General features: G+C 41.5%; 1 protein-coding gene across 2 annotated transcripts in view; it reads left to right on the top strand.

Annotated features, from left to right (window-relative positions):
• The window catches only part of fut8b (fucosyltransferase 8b (alpha (1,6) fucosyltransferase)), an 88,103-nt gene extending 85,927 nt beyond the window's left edge, over nt 1-2,176 (top strand). For both annotated transcript variants that reach the window (XM_042390951.1, XM_042390952.1), the window contains one exon: nt 326-2,176. In XM_042390951.1, the coding sequence (XP_042246885.1) occupies nt 326-664 (339 nt within the window). In that variant the 3' untranslated portion in view covers nt 665-2,176. The remainder of the gene's footprint in view (nt 1-325) is intronic.
• Nucleotides 2,177-12,978: the final 10,802 nt, after the last annotated feature.

Below are 12,978 nucleotides of genomic sequence, written 5' to 3'. Positions count from 1 at the left end.
TATTCTGATGATTCACAGCTTCTAAAGTGCAGTTTTATGAGTTGTAACGTGGAGTGAAAGAGCTTCCTGCCAAACCTAAAAATAATGTGTGAGCCACATAATTCCTGTTCACTGTTGGCTTATTAGTCCACTTCAAGGATCTGTTGCTTAGCGTAGTTCATCCCTCTTTTACCAGGACTTAAATGAAACGTATGTCTTACAGTCAGACATCATTCTGTCTCTGTACCAGTGTTCACATGCCTCTACGGCTTTGTCATCAAGACAAATTCCTCCACATTTATAGATCTAAGTATGGAATTAATCCCTGCTTCTGTTTCTGTCTCAGGTCTGCCGTGTGGCCTATGAGATTATGCAGACGCTACATCCAGACGCCTCCTCCTTCTTCTACTCCTTGGATGACATCTATTACTTTGGAGGTCAAAACGCCCACAACCAGATCGCCATCTACCCCCACCAGCCGCGCAACAGCGAGGACATTCCCCTGGAGCCCGGCGACGTGATCGGCGTAGCCGGCAACCACTGGGACGGATACTCAAAAGGCATCAACCGCAAACTGGGCCGCACCGGCCTCTACCCTTCCTACAAGGTCAAAGAGAAAATTGAGACCGTGAAGTATCCCATGTACCCCGAGGCAGACAAACTGCTCAACTCTCAAAAGAAGTAAAAGAAGAAATGAAAAAAATAAAGGAAGAGAAGGAGTGAGGAGAAATACGCAGACTCCGATTCCAGGGAAGGAGGCTGCTTTTTTTTGTACAGAAGAAAGAGGCGTACAGAGTGCGCTAAGCTGAGAAGAAAAGAGAAAACGCCTGAACCCAGGGGTGATAGGAATGAGAATGCACTCTGTGTGTTTATGTGAGAGAGCGGGTGTGTGTGTGTGTGCGCGTGTGTGTATGTATGTGTGAACGTGTGTGCACTTGTGTAAATGCCTGTGCATATGTCAGGTCATGGAAGACTTGCACCCTACCACTACTCCCCCGCCCGATGCTCTCAAGTCGGGTCTGTAGAGATGTAGACGTGAACATTGATTTTAAATAAAGCAAGAAAACAATTAAAATCTACAGAAAATGACCGAGCTCGCTCTCCCGAGACAAGACTTGGACTACTGTAAGACTGGCGCACCCTAGAGTGAGCTTTGAATCAATGACTGAAAAAAAAAAAAAAAAGACAAACTGGAAAAAAGTGTTTTGATTTTTATTTAATTCTTTTCAGTGGTTTTGATTCTAATCTTGCCTTTTTTTTCTTTTTCCCCTGTTCTTTTTTTTTTTTTGTTTGTTTACTGAATGTACTGTATCCTCTTCTTGCCATGCTCATCACCGCCCCCACCCCCGCCCCCCTTTCCTCCTCCAGTTCCACTCACTGTGCTTCCTCCATCTTGTCTCTACATGTGCAATTAATTTTATAATACCATATTGTGCTTTTATCAAGTGTTTTTAACGGTCTTAATTTTGTGCGTATGGGGCTTGTGCATTGTATACTGTACAGTGTGTGTGTGCGAGTGCAAAGACGGATGCGTGACTGATCAAGTGTGCCTGTGTGTGCTGTTTAAAGTCTAAGGGGCCATGTCATGACCTGGTGCCTGTTATTGGTGAGCAGTGTGTGTTTTTTTTTTTTTTTTCTTTTTTTTTTTTTTTTTTCTGGCTTTCCTCCCGACTGAATAGTGTTTGTGTGCCCAGCGGGAGACTGGCGGTGACAGTGGGGACTGTCCTCGTACCCCCAGCACTTGGAACAATGGTGAACCCTAGTCACTCCGCTGGTGACCTCTAGTGAACAATGGTAAGATTATGTGGAGTATGGTGAACTCATGGTGCACACACACACACAAACACACACACACACACACACACATACACACACACACACACACACACACACACAGGAGCCGTCCCGAGGCTCACCAAAAGAAGCACTCCACTGAGATAATGTCCTCTTTCGGCATCTCTGCTGTCTCTTAAGTCCATCTGTTTGTTTGTTTGTTCTTTTTTTTTTTTTCTTTTTTTTTTTTTTTTTTTACTTTTAACATTGCTGTTTTAAAATAAATGAGGAAAAATATGCCTATGTTTAAAAATGATAATGCTATATCAGACTCAGAGTCCCCATCATGAAGGCTTTTTTTCATAACTTATGTTCTTGGGCATTGTCTTTGATAACCACAGATCGAATAAACTTGAGAAACCAACACAGCATTTTTCCCTGCAGTCTGATTCTGTTTCACCATCTGCTCCTCGTCTTTTACCTGGCGACACCTGCTCGTTCAATCAGGCTGAACATGCTTCAACTGCATCACACACATCACAAACTGAGAATCAAGGCTTTTTTTTTTTGCTTTTTTTTTTTTTTGAAGAGTTCATTTCCTAAAGGGTATCTTATTTATTTTTGAAGCGTAAAAGTCATTACCTCAAGTTCATCTTTTGATATCTCCATAAAAAGGAGGACCCTGTTTCTAAAATTGATATCATTTTGGCATTCCGTGATTGGAGCTACCTCCTGCCTTCAAAAAAGCACCAGTAGTTTGTTTTATACATCATTCAGTCAGGCTGTGAATCAATTTTCATCATTTCGGAGCAAAAAACTCAATCTTTCTTTTGATTTACATTTCAAACTGAGGACCAAGATCAGTAGCTTTAACAGAGATGTTACCATCCGCCATTTAAATATGCTGTGTGACAGCTACATGACATATCTGCCCTAAATACCAAACATTTGCTCCACATGGAGCCAAAACGCAGGTATGGCAGCAAAGCATCAGTATACTTCCTGCTCGTGTCTAGTGCCCTACTTCCTGCATGTCTAAATCGTTTATGATCTTGTTTCTCTGTGTCTTATTTATGGGCTGTCTTGTTACTTTCTTACTCAGGGGGCTCTGGGAGTTTCATTACAGATCGCTCTTTAATTTCAACGCTGATCTGCATGCTTCATTGGACACCCATAAGGAAAGCCACAGCACTGGATGCGGAGATGAGCTTTTTTGGTGTGTGCAAGGGAGAATAATAGTTTTATTGCTTCCCTGCCTGACAACAATCCACATCCAATTTAGCCCACGTTGACAAAGTGTTCACAATGCACATGCAGCATACAGCAGTTCATTGAACATCTCTTTTCTCTGGGAAAGAGTCCTTTGTGGGCTTTATAAATGCACACACTAACTGGAGGACACTTTAATTAAAATACACTTGTTGCTGTCACAGTGTCCTGTAACAGTCGTTTAAGAGAGACATTAGTTGGGTTAATTATTCTGTTAATTGGCCACTGCTCCTGATAGAGTGCAGTCAGATTTTTAGAAGGCGGATTCTTTTTTTTGCATTTGTGGTCTAATTGTTGCAGCGGTTGTGTGCAGAACAAAGAGGGGCCAACTGCAGGTCGCACATTTAAATTTGTGACTTGAAAGAAAAACTGTCCCATCTGAGTGCCTGATCCATTTCCAAACACAGGTGTCAACAGGTTAAATTTTGTTCCAAACTAATGCTTTTCTTTCCCACAGCCTTGCTTTTAAAGGACAAAATACTCATGTATGGGCACATGAGTATTTTCTTTAAGACGGACTTGAAAAAATAGTATACATTGAAAGAATTATTGGTTGCTGTAATCATCCTTCCTACTGGCCCTGAAGAGATCCCTTCTAAGGTCACTACAATCCTACCATCCTTGTTCTGAAATGGGGTGGGTATCTTCCAAAGTTATAGTTTTTCATACAAAATTCAAGGGCTATAACTAACAATATTTTAATCCATTAATCTGCCAATTAGCCTTTTGCTAAGCCATCATGAATTCCTAAAGCTTAAAGTGTTGTATTGCTTTTTTTTTTTTTGCTTTTTTTTTTTTTGCAAACAAAAGTTTGAAATCCAAAGACAAATAGATCCAAGCAGCAAATCCTCACATTTCAGACGCTGGAACCAGTGAATGTGGATTTTTTTTTCTTCATAGAGACATGAAAGGTCAATCAATAATCAGATTTGTATATGACTAATTTTTTGACTAATTGATTAGTTGTTAGAGCTCTACAAAAGTCTTTCTTTTTTTCATAATAAGATGAAACTGCTATTGTGTTACTATCCCTCTACATAACATCAGTGGAGGTATAGTAACACAAACAGAATTAATACCAAAAACACTGTAACTTTGAAAGTGCATTAGGAATGTATCTCTCCTGGCCAGTATGGAGAGGAGGAATGATTACTGAGCAATAACTCTTTCAGTACACATATAGGTAAGAGTATTGTTTTAAGACAGACTGACGAAAAGTGTGAACTTATCCTTAAATGCTCCAAGAACACAGACCAAGACTTCAATGTGGCCATATAACTCTGATAGAATTCATATTATATAGAGATAAATGGGTACACCATCGCCTTGTGGAATTCTAATCTTGTAAAGGGCAACTGAATTAATTCTGACTGACTCATGAAAAAAGGAGAGAAAATGGAAATGATTATTGTAGTTCTGGCCATCTCCAATCACTACTCTGTTAGCGCAGCAGTAACAAGTGAAGTCTGCCCTACGGTACCTGGCCCATATCAAAGCTTAGAGGAGGAACTCTTGACGAGAAACTGTCAGGTTTTCACAAGGCAATCAACTCAGAGATCGGGCCACAGCTTGGCTTTTATTAGCTCAGTATTTTTAATCCCACCTGTTATCGCTCTTGACTGTAAACCTGATTCTATAAACCTGATTCTTGGCTCAGAGTAGGGCCAACTTAAGCTGGTGAGAAGTACATCGTCACTCAGAGGAACTAAGGCATTGGGTTTGGCACAGTGGTTCCTGCTGGGAAGACAGTAAATCAGTGTCTTTAATAGAGTGCTGACACACAGGAGGACTATATTATTTGAATGCAGATGCCTCTACAAACTCTGTAAAAACATTCTGCCACCAACATACCTATCATCAAAAATGAAATGAGGAATGTACAGTATATTTTCTTACATGGTTTATACTGCAGGTTTTAAACATATTTAAAGCACCTAAAAGTCACATGTAAATAATGAATTAATGTTGAGAGTAGTGGGCTGACTATTTTCAAAAACACCCACTATGCACTAATGATAAGAGTTTCATGATTTGTACCCACAGTGCACTTGTTGACAGTTTTATGAAGAACACAGCTGATCTGGGAGGTCTGTGATGTCACACTGATAATGGAGCTGCAGTCATTCAGCTCTCTGTAGCTTCCTTTGTTGTGCAACAGACTAAGCGCTTTGTATTATCAACCTGATGAAGACCAAGTACGTTATCAGTCATCAAGTTAAAGCCCCCTACCACTCAAAAATGTATTTTTCCAACATAACTTGGATGTTTGAGCTCCACTGTGCAGAGTTTGACACTAGAAGGCTGTTTTCACATTCATCTGCTGAAAGGGGACACATGGATGAAACCTCCTAGTTAGCCAAAGTTATTTCAATCAGGGAAGACACAAGTTAAATTCAAAGGCTTTATTTGATAGTCTTTGGCAGTGACCCTGTCGATTAAATGGATATATAGGGATGGAGCCCTATAAATAGCAACCAATCGGAGATCCACCCAGGGGAGCCATAGACAGGGCCTTGATACTGGTGGTGGTGGAGGGGTGAAGCGGCAATGCAGCATAGACTGCAATGACAGCAGAGAGAGACACAACAGGTAAGGTGGTTTAAATATTCTTTGGCTAAGATGAACATTGGATGATAGAAAAGCCTGTGTGCAGAGCCCAGTGAAATAATTGGATAATAGTTGAGAGGCAGAGTTCTGTGTGATGACGAATAAGCTGACAGTCTTCCTGCCTGAACTTGCACTGAAAGCTTCACTGGGAGGAGAGAATAAAGGCAAACTGTGAAATTATGACCCAAACAGTCCATTTAAACATCCATCACAGTTTACAGAGGGGCTTATGGTTCAACTTTGATGTACTGTACTTACCAGTTGTATGTGCACAGCTTTCTGGTGAAATGAGGACTTGTTAGCAACATTTGGTTTTTGGTTTGAACCTGAACCAAAATTTACATGATTTGTGAACATACATGCAAACCCAGACCCCTCAAACAGACAAATGAGAAACCCCCTTTTTAAACTTTATCCTCTAGTGAACAATTATACTCCACAATTAGCTGCTGCCTAATCTCTATATACAGATATCTGCATATGAATGCAAAATCTGTAGACAACAGGACAAGATTTTGGTATTGAAAGCGTTCTGATTTCCGTTTGTAGTCCAAGTTGTACTGACCAATCATGTCTGAACGGGCTTTGGTTGCATGCAAGTAAACAGTCTGTGTGGAGAACAAAAGAGGTGGAACGCAACAGCAGAAATGCAATCTTGGAAACCATCGGCTATTTTCTGATGATGATTTAGCTTGTTATTAGCTTTTTTAAAATTCATCTGCATTCATATGCAGATATCTGTTCATAGAAATTAGCTGAAAATTCGTCTGGACCTAAAACACCAACAAAAAAGTTGCTAATCACACTGGGCCCAGATATCCTTAAACCTTTATCCGGATATCCGCTGGCTACACCTGAACCCCTGAAATATTGGCCATTCCCCCCAAAGGCTAAATCATCTTCAGGCAGATAGCCGATGGGTTCCAAGATTTGCCGACGCCACCCCCCGGATTAGATAATGTGGCTTAACTCTGGGAATGTTTACAACTTTATGATGGTCTTGTGTTTCTTGCCCCATTGGATTTTGCTTTTGTGATGTAGCTGTCTTCCCTGATATCAGCAGTTCCTTTAGTGACTACAATGTTATCATAACCAATTGAAATAACAGCCAAAAACAACAAAAATAAGACCCATGTTGTAATAAATCAGAATATCCCTTTTAAATATAGCCTTTTTTAAAAATTATTCTGCATGGATAGTGATGTCACACTTTACAGTAACCTAATGGTCTGTGTGTCAATGGCACATCCGCTCTACTGTACAGCACAAAGATTAATGTTCCCATTGAAACATCTACTATCACTCAGCGTGTCCGTGTGAAGCCTGCTGCAGCAGTGGCAGAGAGTCCACAGCTTCAGCCCCCACCCTGCCTACCCCTGCTGCTGCCTGCGGGGTTCAGCCCGCTGTGATGACCATTAGCGTCTGGCTGAGGCTGCAGGAGATAACAGGTGATTTAAGGCCCTGTACCCCAACACTGCCAGAGAGAAATGGCCGGCTGCTGCTTATCTCCCCCTCCGCCATACTCCACACACTTTTACATTAGGCTCCCCTATTCAAAGCCATCTGTCTTCCCAGTCAGGGTTTGATAAAACCGCCTGCGTACCTCACGAAGGGGGAGGAGTGGGAGACTGAGGAGACACACACCGCCACTCCGCCTGCATACTTATACACAGCAATTCAGAGGATCAGGGCGGCACGGTGGAAGTCGACAACACCACGCTGGCTGAATACTTTATCCACGCTGACTTAGAGCCCGGGGCGACACAGTGGGACTGAACAACAATAGCTGAGCGCAGCACACAAAAGATACTGTACCTGGTTGTAAAAGAGAGACCTGAGTGTGTAATATCACCCCTGGACTAATTGCAAATCAATGGTCTTGGTGAGATGAATGTGGTGGGGATAATAATCGCCTAGGGCTGCAGTACATCAACCATTCATGCACAGTGCCAAACACTAATCACAGTAGGTGCACCAATAAAGGCTTTGGAGATGTTATCACTCTTCAACAGAAAAAAGCATTATATGTTGTTGAGGGCTTTCTACCTCTGAGCAGAACAACGACAATGGCAGAAATATAATTTTTGCTGATTGGCTCACGAGGCTTTGGCATGTCTATAGACTGGTGATTAAATCTTTATGCTATAACATATTGGGCAGCCTCCAGCAGGGAAAGGGATTACTTCATCCTCCGTGGATGTGCATATGAGAGAGGAAATATCAGCTATCTTCAGGGCATGAGAGAAAAATGCCTGTTATCTTAAGGAAAACATGCTGAAGATCCAGAGGAGATTGGATGTAAAGACAGAAGCAGTTAAATTCACTTGTCAAGCAGGAGTAGTATAATTGTCCCATGCTTGCTGATTTTCCTACTGTGGAAGTGGGCAGTGACTGTCTTCCTTTGGTCCCTGCTCTGTAATTATGGTGTCATTTTGTGACAGCAGAATAGCCTCGGCAGCAACTAAAGGACAGAAGGTTCTCTTGTGTCTGGACATACACTCAGAGAGGAGTTGGCTCTTGTTCTATCTTTCCATCTGCCTTTCTTCTCTATGTCCAACTCTTTCCTTTCTCTTTCCCTCCTATCTTCTACCTGTCTGTCCTCCATTTGCCCTCCCCTCCCTTTAGCCTTTGTCCCCTCAAAAACTGATGATCATGCACAAGCGTCTATGCAATTTACTGTATTGCACAAGTTATATATAAATTCCTTGTGATGGTAGATTATAGCCCAAGTCTTGAGTGCATGTCGCCATTGGCAGAACTGGGGCAAGGAAAATACTGTCATCTCTGTGAGGACTAAATCAGTAGAGTTGAAAGGCCTCCTTCAAGTCCATTTGACCCTTGTATCAGGCTGGATTGGTGCCAGGGTGGCTTAGTAGTTAGAAAACCCATTGTGTAGCAACAAGACTAACAACCATGCTAACAGCTCTGAGGCTGTACTTAGACACAGCAGTGCTTTGAGGTAAATGCTAACAACTTCAGGCTAACAATGACAATGCTAACATGCTGGTGTTTGGCAGGTGTAATGTTTACCACATTCACCATCTTAGTTTAATGTGTTAGCATGTTAACATTTGCTAATTAGCAGTTGACACAAAGTAAAGCTGAGGCTGATGGTTTGCAGGCTATAAACCAAAGTAATGGACAAATTTTGACTGGATAATGACAGTAGATGAAAAGTTAAGCAATAGTGCAGAGATCAAGTGTCATATCTCATCAAGAATCAGTATATTCTGGTGAGAAGTGGTATATGACAGTGGAACATGACAGTGATATGCCACAAGCCAGTAGAACGGCAGCGGCATACCACAAATCAACATTACTCAGAACAAGATTGGCATATCATTAGCCACTTTTCCATCTTGGCTTCACTTGAGTTAAGGGATCACATATTACAATTCATCCTGTGGGAGACATAAATGTCTGTACCAAATTTCATAGCACTCCATTAAATAGTTGTCTAGATGTTTCAATTCAAAACCACAAATGTCAACCATCATGGTGGAGCTGGAGGAAAAGTCAGAAAAGGAGGAAATCAGCAAAGCTAGTATTATCCTCTGACTAAATTTCATGGCATTCCATCCAATAGTGTTTGAGACATTTCACCAAAAAACAAAAATGTAAACCTCATGGTGGCGCTAGAGGAAAAGTCATGGGAACATCAAAGTCATGAGGATTCATCTTCTGGAGAGCATGGACGTCTAAACAAAATTCATGGCATACATTCAATATTTGTTGAGATATTTCAGTCTGGACCAAAATGGTGGACCAATATCCCAACAAAGCCACATTTCTGTCTCTGAGCAAGGCTGCTACTGTAGCTAAAAAGGTAGCAGCTTTAGTCTCTGCAGCAGCCTAGGCTAGTGTGTCCATCCCTGCTTGTGCTTATTTTGGCTGCCTCTCATCACATCCACTGTACATTAGTCTCTGTCTCAAACGAATAATGCAGAGTAGCAAATTCCTAATTGCACAGCATGGAGCACGATAACTGAAGTGCTCTGAAGAAACGTCTTCCATTAACACCAAGGAAGTGATGGACTGTGCTTGTGGCATTTCAATAGAAAATTAGCCACTTTTGCCAGTTGGCACCCAACCAGCCGAAGACTTATTCATTAATTTCTCCAGCTATGATAAATTCACTGCCAGGGTTTTTTTAATAGACCCCAAAAATCTTAACTGGCCTGAAATCCCCCCCCCCCAAAAAAAGGTTTCAATGTCAGTTTGATTATGCATAGTTTAATCATATGTTAATTCAGGCACATGTATCTGACATCACCTCCCAATTATCCAGTTAATATTAGACGAAGCAGGTGTTTAAGGGGCCTTGGATGAAAGGTATTACCTATAAGCCTTATTATGAATAAGCCCTAATGTTCCCATCCATGTTAGTCATCAGAGTAATTCTACAGAGGATATTTTCTCCATCATTTAGTTTTGTTTCTCTTTTTTGGAGGGGATTAAAAGAGAGTGCTTTTAGCTCATTTACAGGATGTAACCCTTTGATTTTAGCAGATAAAAAAAAAAAAAACATATCTGAACCTGTTTTGTTATCTTTTTAAGCACAATCTTCTGTCTTGTCTCCAGCCTCTCCATGTCTCTAAAGTGGGTTTATAAGGAAGGTTCTCCTGAATGACATGAGCATGTAGCTCTGGCTTTTGAAGATTGGCCCGGTGAAGGTTTTATAATTCCGAGTGGAGTTATATTTTTTTCCCCTGATGCAGATGGGTGAGGTCATGGAGTCTGAAACTTCGATTAGACATGCTGTTAGATTACTGCCTCAAGCTCCAGTCTCCCTGTGATGATGGCCTTACCCTTGACCTCACACTTACCTGCTTCACTGTGATCCTAGCCACTGTCATCTTGGGAAGGCTGCTGGCTACAGTGTGTGTGTGTGTGTGTGTGTGTGTGTGTATGTGTGTGTGTGTGTGTGTGTGTGTGTGTTGGTCTATACATGTGTAAGGACAGATACATCTGCTGGGAAGCATGCAGGTGCACATGTTAACACATGGCTGAGCTCTCATACACATTTGTGGGTTTTTATTCTTCTTTGATGACCTGGAAATTGCCCGCCTGATCCCTTCCAAGTTGACTATTGTTAGTCCTGTGGATTGTGGGCTCGTATTTCACACTGGCCTTGATGACAATGATTTCAAGATCGATGGGTGCCGTTGCTCCCTTTGTGGAAACAGTTGAAAGGGCATACAGCTTCTTATAACTTTCTGTTTTCTTCTCGCTGTGGTGTAATATGGGTGGAAGTGCTGCAATTTCACTATTGACACCCATTACAGTTGGGGTCAAATCACATTTCAGCTGTGTCTTTCCCCGTAAATCAAAACGTTCAAAAGAAAATGTTCTATCAATTAATTAAACATTCAACATTATTACTTTGTTAGCTGCAGTTTCAGTTTGTGTTTTGAATTGAGTACACAGACATTAAATTAACCCAACACTCACACATGGTGTTCATGGTGTTTTTATTCTCATGCCCCCATTGATAGCGATGAGGCCCTGCCAGCCACCCCTGTCGGCCTCTCTCAGCATGAGAGCGGGTTGAAATTATGAGCAAGTATTTATTAGGCTGCCTGAGCACGCTGTTCATCAGCCGCACAGTGGGAGGGGGGGTTTCATTTCCCAAGTTTAGTGGAAAATTCAAGTTATTCATATCATCCCAGATGTTTGCCAATTTACTTAACATCCATAACATATCCGCAGTACCCCAAAGCATACAAGCTCCCGGCTAATCACAGGTTACTGACTGAGAAGCTGATTCTAACGCTGTCAGTTTCCATGCAATATGACATAACTCTAATGTCACCAAGCCAAAGGGGCACACAGTGGAGTATCAGTAATGAGTGTGAGTATAACAAACAGCATGTTGCAAACACCTTTGGGTGGGGCAGTTGTCCATGTTTTGGGATTTTTCTGTACAATTTCTGCATCCATACTGACATAATGGATATTAATGCCGTTGATGCTGTTTTGGATGTAAAAAATTCAACATCAATGTATCTCTACAGAGATAATATCCTCATTACTATGGATAATGCGTAAACTACACAGTTTTCTTTCAAGCCCATTCTGATGAAGAAATGGATACTTAAAGCTCACATTCATCATAGACCTGCTCTATGTGAAAAGTGCCCTGAGATGACTTTTGTTGTGATTTGGCTCTATAGAAATAAAAATTGATTGATTGATTGATTGATACTGATGGACCTACTGAGAATTATCACCCAACAGTGCAGCTCCCCCTGGCTTTACTGAGCTTTATAGTGAGCTTCAGCTCATGGTTAGCTGTCCAGACTGCAACTGTTTTGGTTCACTCTTGGCGCTCTCATAGCATTGTTTTCGGCTACAGTAGTCAATGGTTTCAGAGAAAAAGCTCTAAAAGCTTGCTGTACACTACCTTCTTAGCACTAAATTGCAAACAGACCTGAACAGACACAGTTAGCAATTAGCTGGTAAACATAGTGCATTTAAAGTATGCTACAAACCATTGTACTTGGACCTTGGAAAAAAAATGACCTCTGACATGGAAAAATGCAATTAACAGTCATTAAAGTTAGAATTCCAAGTCGGAAATTTGGGCAAGATCCATCCAGCCCGAGTTCACCAACAGAAACACAGCTGACGTCACAGCAATATGGCAGTGCCTGCAGTGAGCAGTGCAGAATTACCTTTTCATTGATTTTTACTTTATGTAGTGTTTGTGTTGTGAAATATCCGCTGTAACAACTTTGAAGTTGCCACTTCCATTTCCATTCATTTGATTTGTGCTTGATAGATGTCTTTGCGAGCATGTGGTATTAGCCTACTCCCCCCATATCTTTAAAATTGTGCTAATCTGTTATATCAGCTGTGGTAATTGATATCGGTCCTCAGTAGATGCTTGTAAAGTTCAGAGAGCCATACAAACATCAGTTTGCTGCAGCAGCTCTGCTCAGACTCTTCTCGATCTCAAAACTCAACAGGAACTCTTCTCTCTATTGTTTTCCTCTCGCCTCCTTTTTCCTCGTGTCCCTGCATGTTTATAAGGTAGATTCATAAAGCCTCGGGATAAGCGCATATTTTTCGCTCTAAATGAGACATTTTCAACCTGCGCAGATGCGCCTTCGCCTCAATTTGTGCCGCCCCAGGTGAATTTGCGTCTACCCCCCCCCTCCACTGACATCTTTAATGACTTTTTCTGCATTTTCCCTGCATACACTGTAAAATTCGACTCACGCCCTGTCTGAACTCACCTTAAGAAAACAGTTAACAGTGAGGTCCATGACTGGCTAGATACCATCAGTAGTACAGTAAGAGCAAAAATATGTTCTGTCATAATTTATGTGATCTGACACTTTAACCTCT

This window comes from Thunnus maccoyii, chromosome 17 (genome assembly GCF_910596095.1).
Source record: "Thunnus maccoyii chromosome 17, fThuMac1.1, whole genome shotgun sequence".
Lineage (NCBI taxonomy): Eukaryota > Metazoa > Chordata > Actinopteri > Scombriformes > Scombridae > Thunnus > Thunnus maccoyii.
The sequence above is the reverse complement of the archived record's forward strand: the minus strand, read 5'-3'. Positions and strand labels throughout refer to the sequence as shown.